At 41.9% G+C, this 22,559-nt stretch overlaps 1 protein-coding gene across 13 annotated transcripts in view; it reads right to left on the bottom strand.

Annotated features, from left to right (window-relative positions):
- Window positions 1-22,559, bottom strand: part of ubr4 (ubiquitin protein ligase E3 component n-recognin 4) — a 53,546-nt gene that overhangs the window by 9,252 nt on the left and 21,735 nt on the right. For 5 of the 13 annotated variants that reach the window (XM_073875169.1, XM_073875176.1, XM_073875172.1 and 2 more), the window contains 57 exons: window positions 21,961-22,031; window positions 21,683-21,875; window positions 21,011-21,244; window positions 20,757-20,927; window positions 20,486-20,668; window positions 20,159-20,317; window positions 19,922-20,074; window positions 18,492-18,719; window positions 18,236-18,393; window positions 17,974-18,145; window positions 17,669-17,870; window positions 17,378-17,541; window positions 17,071-17,287; window positions 16,719-16,935; window positions 16,075-16,107; window positions 15,700-15,763; window positions 15,445-15,579; window positions 15,187-15,360; window positions 13,754-13,895; window positions 13,555-13,676; window positions 13,354-13,465; window positions 13,146-13,276; window positions 11,960-12,137; window positions 11,733-11,837; window positions 11,390-11,545; window positions 11,144-11,312; window positions 10,853-11,057; window positions 10,627-10,740; window positions 10,236-10,445; window positions 10,001-10,150; window positions 9,691-9,918; window positions 9,532-9,610; window positions 9,188-9,403; window positions 8,938-9,106; window positions 8,704-8,848; window positions 8,462-8,547; window positions 8,298-8,385; window positions 8,017-8,210; window positions 7,697-7,936; window positions 7,483-7,621; window positions 7,278-7,403; window positions 5,647-5,775; window positions 5,213-5,556; window positions 4,770-4,860; window positions 4,018-4,102; window positions 3,807-3,934; window positions 2,509-2,638; window positions 2,267-2,424; window positions 2,072-2,181; window positions 1,532-1,673; window positions 1,357-1,438; window positions 1,112-1,283; window positions 912-1,035; window positions 636-833; window positions 443-523; window positions 271-358; window positions 55-182 (listed from right to left, as the gene is read on the bottom strand). In XM_073875169.1, coding sequence (XP_073731270.1) covers window positions 55-182; window positions 271-358; window positions 443-523; window positions 636-833; window positions 912-1,035; window positions 1,112-1,283; window positions 1,357-1,438; window positions 1,532-1,673; window positions 2,072-2,181; window positions 2,267-2,424; window positions 2,509-2,638; window positions 3,807-3,934; window positions 4,018-4,102; window positions 4,770-4,860; window positions 5,213-5,556; window positions 5,647-5,775; window positions 7,278-7,403; window positions 7,483-7,621; window positions 7,697-7,936; window positions 8,017-8,210; window positions 8,298-8,385; window positions 8,462-8,547; window positions 8,704-8,848; window positions 8,938-9,106; window positions 9,188-9,403; window positions 9,532-9,610; window positions 9,691-9,918; window positions 10,001-10,150; window positions 10,236-10,445; window positions 10,627-10,740; window positions 10,853-11,057; window positions 11,144-11,312; window positions 11,390-11,545; window positions 11,733-11,837; window positions 11,960-12,137; window positions 13,146-13,276; window positions 13,354-13,465; window positions 13,555-13,676; window positions 13,754-13,895; window positions 15,187-15,360; window positions 15,445-15,579; window positions 15,700-15,763; window positions 16,075-16,107; window positions 16,719-16,935; window positions 17,071-17,287; window positions 17,378-17,541; window positions 17,669-17,870; window positions 17,974-18,145; window positions 18,236-18,393; window positions 18,492-18,719; window positions 19,922-20,074; window positions 20,159-20,317; window positions 20,486-20,668; window positions 20,757-20,927; window positions 21,011-21,244; window positions 21,683-21,875; window positions 21,961-22,031 — 8,622 coding nt within the window. The remainder of the gene's footprint in view (window positions 1-54; window positions 183-270; window positions 359-442; window positions 524-635; window positions 834-911; window positions 1,036-1,111; window positions 1,284-1,356; window positions 1,439-1,531; window positions 1,674-2,071; window positions 2,182-2,266; window positions 2,425-2,508; window positions 2,639-3,806; window positions 3,935-4,017; window positions 4,103-4,769; window positions 4,861-5,212; window positions 5,557-5,646; window positions 5,776-7,277; window positions 7,404-7,482; window positions 7,622-7,696; window positions 7,937-8,016; window positions 8,211-8,297; window positions 8,386-8,461; window positions 8,548-8,703; window positions 8,849-8,937; window positions 9,107-9,187; window positions 9,404-9,531; window positions 9,611-9,690; window positions 9,919-10,000; window positions 10,151-10,235; window positions 10,446-10,626; window positions 10,741-10,852; window positions 11,058-11,143; window positions 11,313-11,389; window positions 11,546-11,732; window positions 11,838-11,959; window positions 12,138-13,145; window positions 13,277-13,353; window positions 13,466-13,554; window positions 13,677-13,753; window positions 13,896-15,186; window positions 15,361-15,444; window positions 15,580-15,699; window positions 15,764-16,074; window positions 16,108-16,718; window positions 16,936-17,070; window positions 17,288-17,377; window positions 17,542-17,668; window positions 17,871-17,973; window positions 18,146-18,235; window positions 18,394-18,491; window positions 18,720-19,921; window positions 20,075-20,158; window positions 20,318-20,485; window positions 20,669-20,756; window positions 20,928-21,010; window positions 21,245-21,682; window positions 21,876-21,960; window positions 22,032-22,559) is intronic. The other 8 variants (XM_073875173.1, XM_073875179.1, XM_073875180.1 and 5 more) reach the window with 6 other exon arrangements.

The raw sequence follows: 22,559 nt of genomic DNA, 5'->3' as shown, positions 1-22,559 counted from the left end.
TTCAAAAAAAAGTGGAATGTCCCTTTAAATGATGAATGGTTGATATGTACTCACGGTGAGAAGGTGTCTGCCCTGTTTAAAGTCTTTGATTCCAGACAGCCTGCTCAACATGCACTCCAGACCTCCACACTGAGCCATCACTCCAGCCATCTTATAAACCTCCTCATCATCTTCCTCTTCATCTACACAAGAGGAAACACAAATGTAAATCAAGAAAAATCACTGAAAGAAGAAAAATGATGATCTAATCAATAGGACATGAAGAAATACCTGTAGTTGAGTCCAACGATTCAATGAACTCCTCTGTGGCATCTCCTAGAAGTCCTCTCATTCTGTAGATGATCCTCATTGGTTCACCCTTGTATGCCAAAAAAACCCCAAATGTTTAAATGATGGTTGATACAAAATAAGAATAAAGTGTTATTACATCTCATTGGCTTACTTCATTGGTGGGGCACCAGACCTTCTTATAGACCTCAACAACAGATAAATCTAGACTAATGATTTTGTTGTTCACTAGGAGCTGCAAAGAAAAGTAAAATGTATTTCAAAATCATGTTCACCAATGACAAACAATGAAATTAATAATAAAGATGGTGTAGTTGACACTAAATATACAGGTTTTGGTGTCGTACCTCCATGCCACTGTCGTCCTCCAGTAGTGCCACCAGATCACAATCCTGACAGATCTTGTTTTTGATATCTCTCATGAGTGGACCAATACCTGGTTCATTACTGCTGTATGGGTTTCCTGGCATACGGCCCTGCAGGAAGTCTTCCTGCTGTGGGTCCTTCTCCAGCGTCACAAAGAACTCCGTGACCTCATTTTCCTCCTGCACAGAAACGGATGAATCAGTTTTTGGAGGACAGGCTATTTATCAAATGTACCAATGTAAAAGAGCTTTACTTACGGGATAAATGATACTACAGAGCCTCTCAAAGATGAAGACGGGGGTTCGATAATCATCAAGGTCGTACCGCTTTGCAGTTTCAATGCACACAGCCATAAACGCTTTGGTCTCAGACTCTGTCCCTACAACAGAAATGAGGACATTGAGACAATTGTCCTAAATAGGCAACAAAGACGACATTAAAAACGATGGCTGTCCCTGTCGTCATGTCTTCCAGCATCTCTAGGAGCATGTCTTGTGTCTCATCGATCAGTTTGGTTCTCTGAACCACCAGCTTTCTCAGACAGAGGTAACCGTTCAGAACCGTGCCAACCAGCCTACTCTTAAAGTGACGCTTAATGGACTCCACCTCCACGAAAGAGGACAGCAGGCCTGTGAGAAAACGTATATCATTACTAAAAGCTCAAAAGTGTTCTTAACCATTCTGAAAACCTAAAATGTTTACCTGTAAGGCTTTTGAGGGCATATCCCTGCTGTAAGTCTGTGCTCAGGGTGGCTTCCTCAAGGGCGAGGAGATGGGCAATTTCCTGAAATTGAGGAAGAGGAATACGCAATTAAGCCTTGTGGAAACACTGTATGCATACGAAACAAGCTAATATTTGTGTTCTTTTTGACTGTACCTTGGTGATGAGGTTGCCAATGTATGGCAGGACGCCACGGGCAGCCAGATAGACCTTCCAGTGAGCAGGTTTAATGAGCTTCTGGTACAGGGCCAGATACTCGGCAGCACACTCTCCTGCAACGCTCAGTTCATCCAGGTAACTGTGGAACAAAATATATGTCACTTACGGTACATTCACACTGGACAAAAGCACTAACGCTTGATGAAAGGCTTGTCTGAAGCGTGGCCAATAGTCAATCACAGTGGCCGCAACACATGCTCTGGTCTTGCATAAACGGAATTGGCTGGCTTGCACTAGGTTATTTGTATAAGGCGATCTGATTGGCTAACGCACGCATCGGTGCGTGAAAAGTTGAGAAATGTTCAACTTCTGCAGTGACGTGACGTTGACGGATCCACAATTCTGTTCGGCAACGCATGACGTCACCCATTAAAAGTAAATGATAGCGTTAACGATTAAGCCTGTGTGAATGAACCGTGGCTTACTTTAGCCTGATGTAGTTAGATATCTCACCGCCTTGTCCAAGGTGATACGTACCTTGTAAGAAGGTCCAGAACTTGTTGCTTGCGGCTGGGGATTGTTGTTAGAGCTTCGACAATGGTGCAGGCCGCCTGTCTCGCTGCTTGGGTGGCCGGGGTAAAGAGTACCTAGGAAAAGTCAGATAATATTAAATTAATCTTGAATGAATGGATCAAAAACTCTATCTATAGAGTCGTGAGAGGCAGCACATACCTGTCTCAGCCAGTTGTTATGGCCCAGTTTAAGCAGGCGTGGGAACAAGCTCTCCGATCTGGACTTCGTGAACTGTTTCCACTTCCATACGTACTTCTCCATCAGGTACTGCCTCCTGATCTCCGCCTTATTCGAGGGCTTGGAGACCGATTCCTGACCTGAGAAAGCATGCACAATGAAGTGTATACAAGTAGAGGAGATTATACAAGTAAAGCTTTTGAAATCAGATTTTGGATATTTACATCTAGCAGGAAGGCACTTTTTCCAGGCTTCATAAGATGCCTTGGGGTCTTTTTTGAGCCAAAGCTGAGCCTGTGCGTGGATCTCGTTGTTATATGGCTTGATTGTAGTCAGGGATTCAACAGCAGCATCCTGTTACAAAGATAAAATCAAGGAGTCAAGTAAAGCTTGAATATTCAGGAACCTCAGTAATAAATGTTAAAGGAATAGTCCATTTTCTTAAAAGAAAAATTCAGATAATTTACTCACCACCATGTCATCCAAAATGTTGATGTCTTTCTTTGTTCAGTCGAGAAGAAATTATGTTTTTTGAGGAAAACATTGCAGGATTTTTCTCATTTTAATGGACTTTAATAGACACCAACAATTAATACTTAACTCAACACTTAACAGTTTTTTTCAACGGAGTTTCAAAGGACTATAAACAATCCCAAACGAGGCATAAGGGTCTTATCTAGCAAAACAATTGTCATTTTTGACAATAAAATAACAAATATCCACTTTTAAAGCACAACTTCTCGTTTAGATCCGGTTGTCATGCGCTAGCGTGACCCGACGCAATACGTCATCACGTCAAGAGGTCACAGAGGAAGAACGCGAAACTCCGCCCCAGTGTTTACAAGTGTGGTGAAAGAGGACCGTTCCTACGCTGTTGTATGTCAACTGATACTAATTAATGTCTTTGTGTCAGTTTATTGTTTACAATGGTCCGCAAATGTGCGTTTTATATATGTAACACGTGACCTCCCTACGTCACTACGCATTTACGTTAGGTCGCGCTGGACCTGACCTAAACGAAAAGTTGTGTTTTAAAAGTGTATATTTGTTATTTTTATTGTCAAAAATGACAATCATTTGCTAGATAAGACCCTTATGCCCTGTTTGGAATTGTTTATAGTCCTTTGAAACTCCGTTGAAAAAACTGCTAAGTGTTGACCCAAGTATCAATTGTTGGTGTCTACCAAAGTCCATCAAAATGAGAAAAATCCTGCAATGCTTTCCTCAAAAAACATAACCTCTTCTCGACTGAACAAAGAAAGACATCAACATTTTGGATGACATTGTGGTGAGTAAATTATCTGGATTTTTCTTTTAAGAAAATGGAATAATCCTTTAAGTGTAAAAACCAGTCTGAATTATGAGAGGAGCATCAAAGTTTGATTTCACTATAATAAAAATATGAAGGTTAGATCTTGAGAGAATGTTCTTTAGATTATGTAGGAGGATTTTATGTAAAAAAGCAAATCTAAAAAACAGCTGGGTTTTTTTAGGCATGGTCATATATTTGAAGCTATCGTACCTTGTTCTTCTTGCTGGTGGGTGCAGGGGGTTTGATGAGTTTCTGCAAGATCCTCAGGCACATTAGCGTAATGTTCTCCACCACCACAGGGGTCTTTATATTCACAGCCATCAAGAACAAACTTAGTGCTGAAAATAAAGCAGCATTCAAGGTTTTACTCATTTGGATACAAAGTATTGATTTTGGGAATACACTGGAGGACTATACTAACCACAGCGGAGCCTCAGCTCCCAGCATCCTCCTTCTTTAGCAATGGAGTCTGTGAGCAGCAGCATCTCATACTGCAAACTGCTGACCTGAGGAGGAAAACAATAGTTGTCTTTGGCTGCTTGTGACTAATATCTAATGGCGCTTTTCCATTACATAGTACCCCACAGGTCGGTTTGGGTCAGCTCACTTTTGGGGACTTTTCCACTGGGTATAGTACATAGTATTTTTTAAGTAACATCTCGATTGATGTTCCAAGCGAGCTAAGCTGAAACTAAAACGTGAATAAACTATAGATCACTGATTGGTCTGAAAAAATCATGACTAACAGCGTCATTGCCATAAGGCAAGATTAGCTTTACATTCATGCTTGCAGTTTGTGGCGGCACATTCACGACGCGAACGTCTGCATGCACAGCATTTTTGCAACTTAATATAAGCTCGTCGATTTACGCCACAAGTGTTTGTACAAAAACTGTCATATGAGACAGAGGTAGTCATAAACGCAGTGTGCAAATATTTATTTGTGGTGGTCAATTTTGCTTTCGTGGCGGACTGAGAAGTAAATAAATGTATGGGAAACACTGCATTCCAAAGACGCTCTCACTTGAATAATGTCACAGCTGTAGGTAATACTAAAATCGATGGAAAAGCTAATCGAGCCAAAGTGAAGTGAGCTGACACAACCTGACAATGTGGTACTATGAAATGGAAAAGCACAATAACAGGTAAAGTGTATGAATCATGGTAAAATACCAGATCAGGGTTGGCCCAATGTCCCTTTAGGGCAGCTGACACCTTGGCGATAATGAGGTCATTCATCTGCTGTGTGGCCTCTGGGTGATCCCTGCAAAACACACAGAAGCAAAGTCTATAAATGCTTATAAAAACAAACTATTGAATGGTTGCCTTTATGACACAAAAAGTGATGTGATAAATTATATTTTTTCCATGTTTCATCATGTATTTTTATCCTAAATGGCTATAATTTCAAGACAGACATCATTTGCCTATACTTTTACTATTTTCTTTTTAAAATCTTAAAAATCAATTGTTATAGCTTAGAAATAGATGTGTTGTTTCACTTCCCATTTCCTCATTCAGTGAGGATAAGATTGTGTGTTACTAAAATCACACCAAATTAGTACACAGTGTTAAGATGTGCGTGCTTTGTTGTGGTTGTTTTTGTGTAAATATACCTGGTGAGCAAACAGACGAGTTGGCGGACCTCCTCTCTCATGGCTCCAGTCCCGCGTCGCAGATTGTACTCAAAGAGCTCTCGGATGAGACCCTGCAGTACCAGTATCTGCCTGATGGCGGTGTTGGTCGCCAAAGCGCGCAGTAAGGTGATGCAGTGGCCCGTGACTGCAGACGCACAACCGTAGCACTTCGTGGAGGACGTGTGTCCGCAGCCCAGCACGGACAAGGCTCGGTACTGGCTTGCTGTAAAAGTGGGTTGGCTTGAGGTGCGGGATGATTTTGTAGCGGCCTCCCGCTGCTGCAGGTCGTACTCCAGCAACTCCTTGCGTGATGCAAGCACTTTCTGAATAGGTAACAAAAGACACAGAGACTCTTCGACAGCTGATCGGAAGCAAATTGAACGTTTGCATACAGAGAGGTGTCGTTCTCTAACCTGGATGATTTTGGAGAGCTCATCGAATGAAGTTCTGCAGTCTCCGCTGTACTCCTGAGCTAATTGTTGAATGTACCGATTGACGCTGGCAGTGGAGGTGCCCAGCCCTGCCCCTGCTCCCGTATCATCCTGAGAAGAACACCAAAAACGGATCAAGAATGTGTGGGTGATTCTCACGAAACCATTGAAACACCACGGCACTAATGATTTTAGCTTTAAAATGTGTAATATAGTAACATTAAAAAGCATCAGAATTAACACAATACTGTGTTCTACCTTGCACAATGTGTGATTTCAACATAAGAATTTATAATTGAAAATTTTATCTCATTTTCTGCTGAAATTCTCATTACCGCAATGTGTCCGGCTGTGTTTGAACATGCGTTATGTAGTAATTTAATCAAATTAATACAAAATTATTAAGAAAAAAAAATAAATGGATGTTTTGCTAGACTACTTAAGATGACAGAAAAAATATTTACTGAATATTCATGTATAATAATAATGGAAAATGATGTGTCCATGCCTGATGTTCTCATCCTCCGCAACACTTTTTGAGAACAGTTTAAGCACACATACAGAATTTTAATAAAGTTTGATTTTGAGTGACCAAGCACATGGACCAGTTACTTCAAGATGGCTACCAGGTAAGATCATTTTTTACAGTTAATTTGAAATATTGTCTTGTCAGAATGCTTACACGACATTTGGATTATCATTACCGCAACAGATGCTTATTAAATGTTAATTTAATTAATAGAAGCATAATACTTTGATTTTAAATGCATGTGCAGAATCTCCAAATTATGTTCTTTCAGGTTTGTCATGCCATTTTGAAAATATGTCAGTGTTGATGTTTTCTGACTGTTGCGGTAATGAGATTTTTTAGGACTAATTTTTTAAATTATGTTACAAAAAGTGTTAAATGATAAGTAAAAGTTTTTAAATTAATGTTCCCATTTACTCCAGACTTTGTTTTTCAATGTCTGGTGGGGAAAAAAGTAAATTTATGCAATTTCTACATTTTCATGCTTGACATTTTTAAAACCAAGTTTTCGTGAGAATCACCCGTGTAAGAATGTGTTCAGTAATACTATATAGGGCTGTCACGATTATGAAATATGTCTGACGGTAAATTTTGACGACAATGATGATTCATTGCCTGTTTTAGAGCTTTGGCGTTTAATTCTCATAGATTTTTTGTTAGTTCATTTTTTTTACGCATTGTTGAGAATATTTAAATTTCCTTTTTTGCAAGATTTACCTAGCAGTAAATATGAATTTCTTTAAATGCTGTTTTTCCACTGTATTAAATGGCTTTGCAATGTACTCTATTACAAAGTCGGTCAAGGAGCGCCATTAGATACTGCCTTGTATCTTGTACTGTCTTGTACTGCAGCTCCCCCTTGTGTTTTTTATAGAGATATGCGATCATTGCGGTGATCTAAAATCATTGCGAGGAGGTCAAATAATCGCGATGAGACGATTATTTAATAATTGTGACAGCCCTAATGCTATATCGGAGTAACATTTGATCACAATTTTAATAGTGCACAAGAGTGCCACCAGGTACCTGGTACTAAGTCCAAATCTAAGTTTAATCTGGTAGGAGAGAGAGAGCAGTAACTGACCTGTGGTTTCTCAGGTGCAGCCTCGTTCACTTTGGACAGCAGAGTCTCGAGCTGCGGTCGGTGACCCATCAGCTGGTGGTACACGCGGTCAGCTTTGTCCAGAAGTGTGTTGATGTTGGTCACAGCCTGGATGAAATATATATTTGTAATTGTTAAAATACGTCTTAGGGGCTTTATCAGTATAAAAAATATATATTTTTATTACTTTTTTCCTGTCTTCTTCATTTTCTATAGGATCCACTGCACAGCAAGGTTTGGCATAAAGCATGAAGTCAAAGCGTGCATATTTACAGAAACCACAGGCGTTGCACAGGAAGGGATCCTTCTCATCATAATTAATGGATCTGAAAAATCATAATTTTAGTGGCATTATAGCAATTCAAACTCCAGTACAAACTATAAATCAAGTCCCTGCTTACCGGCACTTGTGGCACTGATAGACATTCTCTCCGCAGTTGCCGCACACTCCTGGGTTGGCAGGTACAGAAGCGCTGCAGCGAGGGCACTGCAGGGTCTCCGTAGACGCCTGGTAGTTCTCGTAGAAATCCGAGAATTCAATCATCAGGTTTGAGGCCACGATGGGAAGAGGGAGGTCAATCTTCACTTCGGTTTGTCCAGGGGTCAACTGCACCTTCTTAGCTTTGTGCCATCGAGCAGGCCTATGAAAACCAAATAAAAATGTTTGTCTTCTCATGGTCAAAACATTTATTTGCAAAATAAGACTGAAAAACATTCTCACTTGTTCTTCAGCTCAACGATGGCCTGTACAGTCCTGTTGTTGTAGTAGAGGTTAATAGTGCGAACCATCTTGGTTCTCTTCAGGTCACCGATCTTGACCGTGACTTTGCTGATAGTGTGGCTGCCAATCAGCTTCACCACTTGCTGTGTGGTGGTGTAACGGGTGTCCACTTTGATAGATGAGAGCTTGATGTTCTGAAAGCACAAAGAACAAAGCAGGCTAACATTAAAACCCACAACAACAAGAATTTATGAGCGTTTATTTAAATGCGAGTCACTCACTGAGAAGGGCACTTCAGGGTTGTTGCACACCAAACACGGATCGCTTTCCAAGTAAAATCCATCAAATTCCACCAGTCCAGAGAGGGTGCTAAGAAAAGACAGCAAATATTGACCAAATAGTTGTTGACTGTCAATACTTCAGTAAAGTTAGAGCATGTACTCACTTGTATATATTTGAATTGGGGTGATTGGTCAGGATGTGGTTCTGTGCCCTCAGAATCTCTACGGCTTTTTGGGAGTATTCTTTCAGCTGTTAATGAAGAAAAACAGTATGAAAGCAATGACCAATCAAGTTAGCTTCCTTATTTACTGACTTAACATGAACTGTAATCTCAGTGGACAGCAACCACACTATGTACGGTATCAATAACATGAGTAAAAGCTCCATCAGGCATTATTACAGTACCTTCTTCTCTGTCTGTGGTGTTTTGAGGGAAAAGTATCCGAGCAAGTCCACAAACTGAGCTGCTTTACGCCCATAAGCGGGCAGTTCTGGCCAAATGGCCCACATCAGATCCAGCAGCAACTCCTGTTGAGACTTATTTGAGTTCCTGAAAAGTCAACATAAGTGTCGATATTAGAAACCACAAAGCACTGGAAACAAAAAAGTAAGTTTAAGGAGCGTGCAGTAGACATGCACCTGTAGATATGCAGCGCGAGGCAGTGGGCCTGCCAGCGCACCGATGAAGAGTTGGACTCCAGCAGGAAGCAACGGAGGAACTGAATAAGTGTCTCCTTATCTGCAAACTTGTTAAGCTGACTGACCAGAGCCGTGCACAGCTGATCTTCCTGACTGCCGGCTCCGTCTCCTGCAAACACAATATTAACAAATAAATCAAAATGGCATTAATCTTAACCACTTTCATAGATCAAGTGAAAATTTAACAAACCTTCTTTGTCTTTTTCCTTGTCCTCTTTTTTGCTCTTCTTACTGGAGGATTTGCTCTGAGAGGGCTGAGATGTTCCTGAACCTCCACCGGATGCTCCGGAGGAAGAGGCCGCCATGACTTTACTGCCACACAGAGCGCAGGAGAGCAACTGCAGCAGGACTGGAGAAACACCCTCATCTACTAGGAAACTCACTTGTAGCAGAAAGTACAGCACCGCTACACGTACCCCAAGAGAGAGAGAGATTGATTAGCAAAACCTATTAAGCAATGAACTTTCATCTTCATGTGAACCCTCTTAACTCTGACCTCAAGTAGATAGTATGTAACATTTAATGCGTACTCACAGTCATCCTTCATGCAGAACTTCTGCCAGTTGACTGTCCTCTGGGTGGCGATTTCAGCACATGCTTTAAGGTGCTCCATCTGTAAAAAAATGATGTAAATGTGAACTAACAGAGGAGAACAAATCATAAAATAAGCTGTCACACAAGCCTGCTACTCACCAGGCTAATAAGCGTGTCGTACTGCAGAGCAGAGCCAGATGTTGCCGTGACAATTCCTCCTCTCAGGAAGATGCCCTGTTCCTCCAGAAGCTTCTTGATGCCACGCATGTGAGAGTCGAGCGTGTGGAGATCTCGGAGCTGACGGTACTTCTCTTTGGAGCCACAGATAAAGAGCAGGAGCTTTCGTACCTGACGCCTTACAAACGGCGTCTGCTGGATCATCAGATACTAGAAGGGAAAGGTGTTGGATTCATTATAAATACTTAATGGATAACTAAATATTAATACACAGAACTGTGTGTATTAATACCTCTGACAGGAAATAGAACCAGGAGTGATCAAAGATTGGGGGTGGGATGCGGGGATTGGCGTCTGCGATTTTCTTGATCTGGTATGGCAGGCGTAGAACCATCTCGGTGAGGAGCTGAGAGTACGCTTCAAACACATCAGCAGCATGGCCCTGAGAAACACATCCATGTAAACCAATGAATAGCCATGAAAAATCCTCTTCCTCCTTAATGTTTGGGTAACAGCTGGCCTCTTACCTTGACATACTGCCGCAGGAAGAACGGGCTCATGTCGGGTGGTGAAGAGGATGTGTGGGGTTTGAGGAGCTGACTGGTGGCCGTCGGCTCCTCCTCACCCTGCTGGGTCTTCCAGAACTCAAGCAGGGATTTAAGCACATGCAGGCAGTAGTCGATCGCTCCCATGCTGAGCAGAGCGGTGGCTGTCGCGTTGGAGATGAGAGAAGACGACTGCCGAGAAAATGGAGATGACGGAGACAAAATTAGATTATGTTTTATGCTCACTGCTGTGCAAACAACAACATTTTAGGTAGGCTTTTTATTTCCTGACGGAAATATTGGTGGTTGGTGAAGCGAGAAAGGCCTTAGATTTTAGTTTTGGGTGACAATGATGCCAGAATGTTACAGTTACCTCAGATGAGGACTTGGAGCCAGACTTGGTGCGGGACATGAAGACACTGAGAAGTCTCATGATGACCAGGTGCACCTCATTGACGGCACTCCGCTCATTCTTCTTTGAAACATCCTAAAAGCAAAATTCATGTGGTCAACAACCTTACGTTCACTCTCTCTTCATCACACTCTTCGTGTTTCTTCAACACTGCATGGAAACAGGGCTTGCTGGTGCATCTTCTTACCCTCTTGTGCATGCCGAGCTCAGCGATGAGCAGGGCCAGAAGGTCGTCGAGAGCTCCCTTGTCCTTCTCGTCCTCTCCGTCCAGATCTGTGGTCAGCATAAGAACGACCTGCATGTAGGGGATGGCCTGAACTCCACCCACAGTGTGAAGCTGGGGCAGATGCTGAAGGAGACGCTCCAAAAGCATCAGACGAACCATGTGCAACCTGAAAAGCATCAAGAGATGCAAAGTGAGAAAGGCAACATTTTTTCATCTGCTGTATAATAACATTTACACATCATGCAGACAGACCTGTTGCTAGTGTGGATGTCACCCTCCGTTTCCGCTTCCCCCTCGGATCCCTCTCCCTCATGTTGGGCTGTGGTGGTGCTGATGGCTCCAGTGCTGGAGCTCACACTGCCCGGTCCAGCAGGGTGACCTTCAACAGCCGCATCTCCGTATGCACTGCTGCGGCCAGACACTGAAACGGAAGACCCAATTTAGCAAAACATACAAGCGCATATGATTTGAAATGAGACAAATGCTAAATCCATTTACCGTTGTGTTCTCCCGCGACTGAGTCGATGACACTTCCTCCGCTCTCCGAGCCCACGCTGCCCCCGTGCTCGGCGGGAGAGGTGCGCAGCGTGGAGCCGTCTGTGGCCGCTGTGCTCCCCTCATCATCCGAGGCTGGGGCTGAAAGCATAACCAGAGCTGTTACAGGAAAAAAACAGCAGGCTTTGCTAAGGGGGGGTTTCTAAAGGTGCAAACAAACATGTATACATATACACATACAGAAACAGCTGTATAAATGAAAATGAATGTAATTGATTGAAAGATTTTTGGTTCAGGAGGGCATTTGAGCATGCAGTTATGGCAGTGGAGAGATTGGGGCAGTTACCTGATGCAGTGGTGTCTGATAAGGTTCCTGCATCCAGAGATGAGGAGCTGGGGGCCTGGCCAGACAAACCCAGACTCTGCAGACCCAGAGCACTGCTGCTACTGCCTATAAAACCACATAAAATCACATCAGAGACCTGCCATGCACTGATTCCTAAATAAATCCAATTTTAAAGCAATGTTTTTGCAGTTATTTAAACATGCATGTTGCATGGCGGACACATTGACCTTGCTGGTCTTGTTGCAGACTGAGAGCTATGGCGAGCTCCACCATGGTTTCATCATCAGCGTCCGGGGGGATGTCCAGCATGGGAGGGAAGCCCTCTGCTCCTGCTAGTAGAGCTTCCAGAGGAGATGGGTTGCCATTGTTCACATTCTCTGCAGTCTCCAGAACCATGGACTCGGACTGTGTGGAAAACGGAGAAGAGGATTACATAACAACTGTCTAATTTAGACATACTAAACAAGATACACCTCTTTAAACCAAGCAACTTGATGAAACCTCTATATTAAAGGATTAGTAAATTTTCTTGAAAAATCCAGATAATTTAATCACCACCATGTCATCCAAAATGTTGATGTCTTTCTTTGTTCAGTCGAGAAGAAATTATGTTTTTTGAGGAAAACGTTACAGGATTTTTCTTATTTTAATGGACTTTAATGGACCCCAACACTTAGCAGTTTTAATGCAGTTTAAAATTGCAGTTTTTAAAGGACTCTAAACGATCCCAAATGACGCATAAGGGTCTTATTTAGCGAAACGATTGTCTTTTTTGCAAGAAAAAATATGCACTTTTAAACCACAACTTCTCTTCTTCCTCCGGCTGTGTGATGCGCCAGTGCGACCATACGTAATTGCGTAACGACGTTGAAAGGTCACGTGTTACATATATGAAACGCACATTTGACACAAAAACATTAATTAGTATCATTCGACATACAACAACGTCGGAACGGTCCTCTTTCTCCACACTTGTAAACACTGGGGCGTAGTTTCGCATACGTCATCCGTGACCTCTTGACGTGATGGCGTATTACGTGAGGTCGCGCTGGCGTGTCGCACGACCGGAGGATGGCGAGTTGTGGTTTAAATTGCATATTTTTTATTTTTCTTGCCAAAAATGACAATCGTTTCGCTAGATAAGACCCTCATGCCTCGTTTGGGATCGTTTAGAGTCCTTTCAAAACTGCATTAAAACTGTTAAGTGTTGGGGTCTATTAAAGTCCATTAAAATTAGAAAAATCCTGCAATGTTTTTCTAAAAAAAATTATTTCTTCTCGACTGAACAAAGAAAGACATCAACATTTTGGATGACATGGTGGTGAGTAAATTATCTGGATTTTTTTTAGAAAATGGACTAATCCTTTAACAGTGAAGATCTTTTATCATTAGCCTGTATTGGGCGAAACTCACCACCATCTCAAAGTCCCCGTGGTCCACCTCATTTTGTTCTTGACTCTCCTGCCTGCCCCCTTCTCCTCCAGTCAGGTTGGAGGATTGCATCTTGTCATCGGCATCATCATCATCATCGTCATCTTTATCTCCTAGGACATCATAACACAGCAAGTTATTAATGCATCTACATCCTAGAAATAATTAATCTAAACTATACTGCTCTTACCCATAGGTGTGTTGGAACGTGGTGGAGAAGGCAGGGTCACGTGTCTACGTTTGTTTCTGGGCCTCAAGACTCTAATCAAAGCCTGTTTGCAAGCAAAGCTCACGGAGTTGTCCTGATAAAATCAAAGCCGTAGAAGTTAATCATAATTTTGTCTCAAGATCCAGTTTACCTTATAGAGATTTAAATAACTAAGAAGCTTACAGGGCAGAGCAGCATCTGCATGTAGATTTTGGATGCCACATTGATGTAATCCAGCTCACAGGTGCAGTAACCATGGATGATATCTATCAGAGCATTGACTGTGGCTTCAATGTGGGTCAGACCTTAGGAAAAACAAACAGGTTAATAAATCCAGCTATCGAGGTTCAAATCAACGAAACATTGGGCTTTGATCGAATACCTGGCAGACAGGCCGGAGCCAGAAAAGCATTCTTGGGTTTGAGAGCATGAAGCTTCCAGAAGTTGCTGACCAACTGCATGATGAAGCTACAGCTCTCAGTATCTGCTTGTTTTAGTCCATCTTTCCCATCATCACCTGCATCTGAAGGGAGAAAAACATCTTAATCATTTCAAGGTACACAAACCAACAGATCATATAAACAACTTCTAAATAAAGCTTAAGGGCGTCCGGACCAAAAAAAAGAAAACTATTTATTAAAGGATTAGTCCATTTTCTTTAAAAAATCCAGATAATTTACTCACTACCATGTCATCCAAAATGTTGATGTCTTTCTTTGTTCAGTCGAGAAGAAATTATGTTTTATGAGGAAAACATTCCAGGATTTCTCACATTTTAATGGACCTTAAAGGACCCCAACACTTAACAGTTCCATTGCAGTTTAAAATAGCAGTTTCAAAGGACTCCAAACGATCCCAAACGAGGCATAAGAGTCTTATCTAGCGAAACGATTGTCATTTTTGACAAGAAAAAAAAAAGTGCACTTTTAAACCACAACTTCTCGTCTATCTCCGGTCCTCTGATGCGACCTCACGTAATACGTCATCACGTCAAGAGGTCACGGATGATGCGAAACTTACCCAGTGTTTACAAGTGTGGAGAAAGAGGACCGTTCTGACGTTGTATGTTGAATGATGTTAATTAATGTCTTTTTGTCAGTTTATTGTTTAAAATGGTCCGCAAATGTGCGTTTCATATATGTAACACGTGACCTTTCTGCGTCACTATGCAAATACGTGAGGTTGCGCTGGCGCGTCACAGGCCGGAGATGGACGAGAAGTTGTGGTGTAGGGGTGCATGTTTTTGTTTTTCTTGTCAAAAATGACAATCGTTTCGCTAGATAAGACCCTTATGACTCGTTTGTGATTGTTTAGAGTCCTTTGAAACTGCAATTTTAAACTGCAATAAAAATGTTGAGTGTTGGGGTCCATTAAAGTCCATTAAAATGAGAAAACTCCTGGAATGTTTTCCTCAAAAAACATAATTTCTTCTCGACTGAACAAAGAAAGACATCAACATTTTGGATGACATGGTAGTGAATAAATTATCTGGATTTTTTTTTAAAAATTGACTAACCCTTTAAGTCCTGGTTCGCTTTGCGTTCATACTGGCATTTAATCAGCAAACATTGTGTTTTTGATTCGTTGCCCTGTCCCTCGTCCATGTATGTTCAATAATCAGTCGAATCGTACCAGAATTTGTTTGGAAGCGGGCAGAGACCCACCTTTTCAGTGGTCTTAGTTCGCTTGTTAATTAGTGCCCACCAAAGTTCGGGTGGCAGCATTCACATTTATTCAAATGAACCGCACCAACATGACGATTTTAATCAAACCAAACATGTCAAGTATGAACATCCCCTAAAAGTACTTAGCATCAGTGTCGGATTGAGGAAGTCTGGACTCTGTAAAGTGCACAAGGTTATTGGGTCTCATGATGGCGATAGAGCGAGCTGTGATCACCAGCCTCTGGAAAACATCAGGGTCGAGTTCCTTCCCTTCTTTACAGGAGCTGTTCAGACACTGTACCGCGTTGCTCAGCAGAGACTGATCCTATACATAGATTTAGCACTAGTAAGCAAAGTAAACAAGCAGTCTGTGATTTTACATGTTGTGGTGTGAAAATAGCATGCGTACCTTGTGGTTGTGGTAGGCCGTACGGCTGGTGTGCAGGCTGGCCAGGAGACCTTTGGTCTGCTGCTGTACTCCGGCTGGGGTGGGGATAGACAGCAAGAGGGTGGCCAGCTCTAGGGCTGCAGTCTTATTTTTCTCCTATTGAGAAACATAAATATCAAACTGTATAAAGTCGACTAGCCACTATACCAACATTTTGGTAGTCATGACCAATACTGGAATTATTTTAGTGACCCTAGTACAAAAACACATCCTTGCCTTTTCATTGGGCGAACCCACAGCAAAGCAGCTCTCTAGAGCTTCCAGCGAGCTCACCACCAACCTAGAATTCAGATTACAATTAGACAGGAAAACCAATACATAAAATGTAAAAAAATCTGTTTATAATAACAACTATTAAGACATAAACTGTAAACCATTCCCAAAGCATATCAAATCATAATCGCATTATCAAACATTAAAGCATTTGAAATCATTTATGTGATTAATGATCTCTTTATAAAAGCTGTAAATGTCCTGCATGTTGTACACCAGAGCAAGCTCAGTCTGCTCTCTCACACACACACACACACACACACACACACGCACGAGCAAACCATCATGCACACAAGCAGAGAAAGGGCGATTACTAACCGGTCCAAGGCTGATAAGGACTCAGTTTCACAACTTTTTTATTGTTTTAGGGAGCAAAGAAAAAGAAAAATGTGTGAGGATCACAGAAAAGAAACGTGTAAACATGATTTGAATGTCAAACACAGGAAACGTGAGCATGCAAGCATGATGTCATCATTATGATGGCAGCCATAGACTGGACCAACGCCATCTCGTACGTATTTTACGAGGTGGCTAATTTGTACGACCACATTTGCACATTTTTGTACGACTTGTGACACTGAGGTTAGGGGGTGGGGTTTCGTTATTGTTTTCTATGTTTTTGCACCATTAACTTTGCACGAATCCATACCAATTAGCCAACTCATAAAATAACAAATGTACAAATTTTCGTGAGATCAGGCTGACTGGACGGATCAAGCACACCCCTCCCCTCTTCCTCCTTTCTCCACTGCACTTTCATTTATAGTAACTGGCATCAATTATGGAAGTCTTTAGACAATAATGTAGATTTAATAAACTAATAGTGAAATGAAGAGATGATAGACAATGAGATTATTTAAAATGACCACATAAAGAAAACGCATTTCTATAGTACTACAGCTTGAAGGTTGGAAATTAAACAAAACCGATTAACAGATCGCAGTGAGACCACACAGGTGTACCTCTCTAGCACAGTGCCACTGGTTGTGATGGGGCTGGTGACATCAGCGTCTCCAGCACCATTGCCCTGGTTGAGGTTGGGGCTGCACACATTATTGACTGCTGCTGAAGAGAAGTCTTCTGGTGGCTCATCTGGCCAGCCAAACTGCTCTTTGGTTTTGCCATATATCTTAACCGAGTCCAGCATGGTGACACCTGCTGGGTCAACTGAGGCACCAACTAAAACATTAGATAAAAGAAATACATCAGTTTTTCTGGTCATGCACCAGTATCTCAGGATGCAGAACAGTACACAGTAACCTTCCCTGGATTTGTTTGTCTCATGATGTTAAACATTTGCTATTAGACGCTTACTGAAAATGGAGAGCTTCTTGTCGGCCTGCAGGGCTTCCTCACGTGTAAAGGGGAAGTCGAACCAGCGTGAGCGTGTCAGGTTTAACTGCATGGTGCGTCCGAAGATCTCGATGTAGGAGGGAGCTCGTTCGATGGCTTGGGTGCCGATCTGTACCCTCATTCCAGTCATCACCATTGAAGTGTTATTGTTCACTACTTCCACCGTGAACCCTCCAGGCTGTTCAGCACAAATTCACAAAAGCCGAGCTAAGTAGCTGAAATGACCCACGAAGACATGGATAATCATTTTTAATAAAAAAAAAATTACCTTTGTGTTGGCCACATACATCCCTGTTGAGTTCAGCCGATGTTTGATCTGCTGTCCATTGTAGACCTGCAGGAGGTCATTGCCTCCAAACTCAACCTCTGTGAGTTGCTGGTTGTGCTCGAAAAAGTCCACGGGGAACGTGACCTGGCTGGATGTCCGTGTGGCTGAGGAGAGAAACCAAATAAATGGCATATCATTTTGGCATTTCTCACAATCAACTTGGTACATATCACTTAGTGTGAAGACATTCAAGGTATACATTTAAGCTAACTATAATGCGGTGTGACTTACTGGCAGTGGCTGTCTTGCGCTTACGGACAGGTTTCATGATGCTAATGACGCTGCTGGGCTGCAGGGAGGGCTGCAGCCAATAGGACGTGTTCTCCACGTTGGCCATGTAGATACGCAAGCTGCCGTCTTCACAGAGCAGGATCATGGTGGTGCGCTGCTGCTCGTTGCTCGCTGTGTGACGAATCGCCACCATGTCTTGAATCTTAGGGGCACGGGAGTTTATTTGTGAACGCTCATAATTAACGAAAAGCTATGGGTATAAAACACATAGATTCCAGCATAAAAGTTAAACACAAAAAACTGACCTTAGCTTTTGCAGGCAGGGTTTTAATTTCTTGAATAAGGAACGTGTCTGGCTTCACCATGATGACTAGAGGAATCCCAGTGGTCTGCTGGACACAGCACACCAGACCTGGATGGTTCATCACTTCTGACCACTGACAAAGAGCTGGAGATGTTTTACTGCCTCCATTCGAACTGCACATATAGGAAAAACAAAATCCTTAAGAGAAATCTTAAAACAATCTTGATTTGTAAGATTAAATGCTTTTCTGATATGCATCCTACCCTTTGACATTGATGGTGAAGAGTCTCTGGGTTTCCACGCTGCTGCGGCTCACCGTGGCAGCGAATGACTTGCCCTGGCTGTAGCTGAAGAAGAGCATTTGCAGGACGTGGGAGTAATACACAGAGACTCCGCCTCCAGCCACCTGCCCATTACTGTCCTGTGAAGAAAAACAACACGCTCAATCTGTAGCTACCCCTCCAACAATCCAATCTAAATGGCTCAACTGATTCTACAGGAAAGGAACGTTGTAAAAACCTTTAGGTCCTCGTGGTTAATCTCCAGAACGTTGGTGACATAAAAGGGGCCGTGCTGGGCGCTGCTGGACTCGTCCATGACCTGAGTGTACATGTAGCCAGCTGACGACATGATCACGATGATGTTTTTGCCCTCCTCGTTGAACAGGAAGGTAGCGTCTCTGATCTTTGAACTTGGTAGGAGGAAGTAGTACATGGGGCTCAAGGCATCCACAGATAAGTCATAGATCTACAAGGAAAAGTGGTTTAACCCATTAAGTTTACTTCAATATTTTCCATAGACACAAAATTTACATCACAACAAACTATATATTTTTGGAAAGGTCTAGGCCTCTAAAATACATATTTCAACAGTGTTTTATAAAATAAATTATGTAGGGAGAGTAATTGATTCATTTATGAAGAGAGTTTGCCTCAAAACAAATAAATCATGCGAAATGTTACTGTCCCACCAGCGGGACGCCTACATTAGTGTTTTGCATGCGAATCCTTATCCAATCATGACAAACTATATATTGTTGAAAAGCTCTAAGTTTGTTGTTTCATATTTCTTCACCATTTTGGGAGAATTATGATGTAGTGAGAGTCAGTTTCAAACATGTCTGTTTTTATATTTCAAAGTCATCTGATGATAGAAATAATGTAGTGACAGTTTTTTACATGACCCCCCATAGGATTACATATAAATTATTACATATTCATAAAACTTAAATCTTCAGAAATGTTGACAAACGATTTATTGTTGGAAAGCTCTAAGAATGTAGTTTTCATATTTCAAAATCTTTTTGCAGTAATAATAATGCAGTGACAGTAATTTATTAATTTATGACAAGAGAATGAAGTAAACCGTTGACACCTAGTGGCCGTTGTTGGTGAAACAACTAAAAGTGTGAAACCAAACCTAATTTTTTGTGATTTTAACTTGAAATTTGGATCAGAACTACTTGAGACTTATGGATTCATGTTTACATTATTACTTTTGTAAAATATTTAAATTTGTATAATTTTATTAATAAATTAATATTTTATGGAATTATTTTTATTTATTAAAATAAATGTAAACTGCTATAACAATTTATTTATTTAATATTTTCACCTTCTGTGAAAACCCCCAAAGTGTCTTTCCTTAAAACAAGACCTTGCAAGATTATACTTCTAGACCAAAAAATGCCAGAGTTATATTAATTTGAAGGTGAATCACATTTTCACCCCCCCATTCAAGGGTACTGTATTTGCACCACTTAAGGGGTTACGGGACCTTACTTATGACAGAAATAAGCAGATTTTTAAGTAAGGAAAACTTCCAGGGCTGTGGGTGTTTGCCAGTGTGATGCAATTCAAGTTTTAGTGTTCTTTATTTGTATTCCTGTGGTTGCCAGGGAGTTATTTATATCATACACAGTGAAAACTCAAATACAAAATCCAGTTCACCTTGACAAAATCAGCAGTGATGATGGCCAATTCAGTCTGAGATCCAGGTAGCCATACGGCTTTAATGATGAAATTTCCAGTTGCGAGCTGGGGGTGCAGTACCAGGTGATCGGACACGGAGCCAGTGCTGCTGAACGTCAAGACGTGGCAGTCCTATGAAAAATGACAAACCTTTACATAATCTCATACAAAAATCAGCATCTACCCTGTCTTGGAAAATTAGCGGTCTTGCATTACCTTGAGTCCACACACTGCTAGATAGTCTTCATTACAGGCATTTCCCGTAAGGCTTAGCACAGTGAAAGGAACCGGGGCTGAAGCCAGTCGAGTCAGAGTCAATTTTCTCTTACTGGAGTCAGCCTGCTTTAAAAGTGCAGACAACTGCAGAACTGTGATCTGTAAAAAAAAAAAACAGGTGCCATGAAGGGGGGAAATGTTTTTATAAAAGTAATTTACTGGTTTCTTGATGTTGATCGGTCGATACAGCTATGACCTCATAACCTAGCTGACGGACATAAAATCAAATATTAAAACTGAGACATAGGCGAACGTTTTCTGAATTACCTTGCCCTTCTCGTGGCTGACGGCAAGGTGTTGTCTGCGTCCGTGAGGGGAAGACAGCACGCACATGGCCACCCGACGCAGCACATGAGCACTGATGAGCTGCCGGATGGTCTGTCCTTGATCTCCGCTGTAGTTCATCCTGACATTCTCGAAAGCACCCTCCTGTGAGCCCAGAGTGGGAACCTGGAACATCACCAAAACAAATCTGTGTTTACAACCTATTTTAAAAACTTGTTGGGCGTAATTTAAGAGCATTCAAGTACATTCCTACCATAAGCTGGTCTGTCATCTCTACGGTCTTGTCTTGAGTGTGCAGCTCATTGAGAGCGTGCTGAGCACGGCTGCTGCTGCCCACTGCAGATGCCTGCTGGAAGTTGGTCTGAATGGCGTCCATCAAAAAGGTAAGCAACTCCAGCACGAGTGCCGCTGTGGAGGAACTTGCCTTCAAAACAAGAGACACTGTCAATATATCATAAACCAAACAAAATACAACGAACAATGTAGTAGGGAGTAAAGTTCTCTTACGACTTGTATGAGCAGGTCCTCTCGGCAGCCCTCGATGTTTTTGCACACGCTGCTTTTCTTGGGCTTCTCCTCGTCGCTGCTCTTGCCATCACAGATGGTGACTTTACCCTTGTCGGCGGGCGAGGCGCTCTGGTGACGGATCGCGCTCTCTGGCATGCGCAGCTCGCTCTGGAAGGCCGAGGACTCCTTCATGGTGGAGCTGATTCCACTGCTGGGACTTCGCTTCACGAGTGCCTGAAACACACAGATGCCGAACCGGGATCAGGGATGTGGGATCTGTGGCATTGGTCTGACTAAATTCCAAAGGATGTTTATGCAGGGGCAATATGGGGATAAGAGAGTTAATTTAATTTAATTGTTACATGCTTTGAGATTCCATCAAGGAGACATGCATGAATGAATATGGCTTTAATGGTAAAGATGGCAATCGAAAAAAGCTTAAAATATCTTGACAGTGAAGATCAATTATTAAGACTATAATTGGCAATTAAACAGTTCTTAATAAAGTATTAATAATATAACCAAACAGGCAAGATTTAAGAAATATTACTATATCACGTAACGGAGAAAAGTTTTGCTTTAATACAAAATGTCGCAAACCCTGATGAATTGAGGGAGAACTGAAATGAGCTAATGGCGGTCAATGATAAATGATTTGCAAGCCAAAGTTACCGCGGTTGCTCTTTTCCCATGATGACCCGAAGTATTCGGTCTCACCTGGCAGCTGCCATCCTCCTTGGCACCGCAGTCACAGAAGAAAGAACCGTATTTGGCATAGGAGATCTCATGGTCTTTGTGACAGACCTTGGCACACACTGTGCACACACCTACCCCATCCACCATCTTACAGGTGTGACAGTGATACCTGTATAGGCAAGAGCAGGTGATTAAGGCCGTTGACAGAACGCCACTGAGTTTCATAGCAAAGGAAGGCCAGGTAGATGTATTACCAGTGCTGGTTCATGAATTCCTTTTGCGTGATGGTGAAGGTGCATAACTTATTGCAGAGCGAATCCTCGTCCTAAAACACAAAAGTGATTTATGTTGCTCCGTTGCTAAAAACACAAAGCACTTAAAAGGGATAGTTCACCAAAAATTTCAATTCTGTCATCATTTACTCACTTATAAAGTTTGCCTGAACACAAACGAAGATATTTGTAATGAAACAGAAGCACCATTGACTTCCATAGTAGGAAAAATACTACTATGGAAGTCAATGGTGCTCAAAAACGGTGTGGTTACAAACATTGCTCAAAATATCTTCTTGTGTTGAGCAGAAGAAAGAAATTATTAGAAAAATGATGACAAATGATGATCATTTTAGGGTGAACTATCCCTTTAAGGGGCTTTAGACAAGGGATGCATTTGTTTTCCCTGTCACAAATGTTTTATAATTGCTGGTCTATTTAAATCATTTGTACGCAACAGATTAAAATGAACGTTAAAAAATCGTCCCCTCTGCTGTAGTGCTCAAATTGCATTAATAAGACACATAAGAACCAAATGCCCCAACATCAACCCTTGACATATTCAAATAAGCAAACAGGGT

The sequence above is a fragment of the Misgurnus anguillicaudatus genome, chromosome 13, assembly GCF_027580225.2.
Source record: "Misgurnus anguillicaudatus chromosome 13, ASM2758022v2, whole genome shotgun sequence".
Lineage (NCBI taxonomy): Eukaryota > Metazoa > Chordata > Actinopteri > Cypriniformes > Cobitidae > Misgurnus > Misgurnus anguillicaudatus.
The sequence above is the reverse complement of the archived record's forward strand: the minus strand, read 5'-3'. Positions and strand labels throughout refer to the sequence as shown.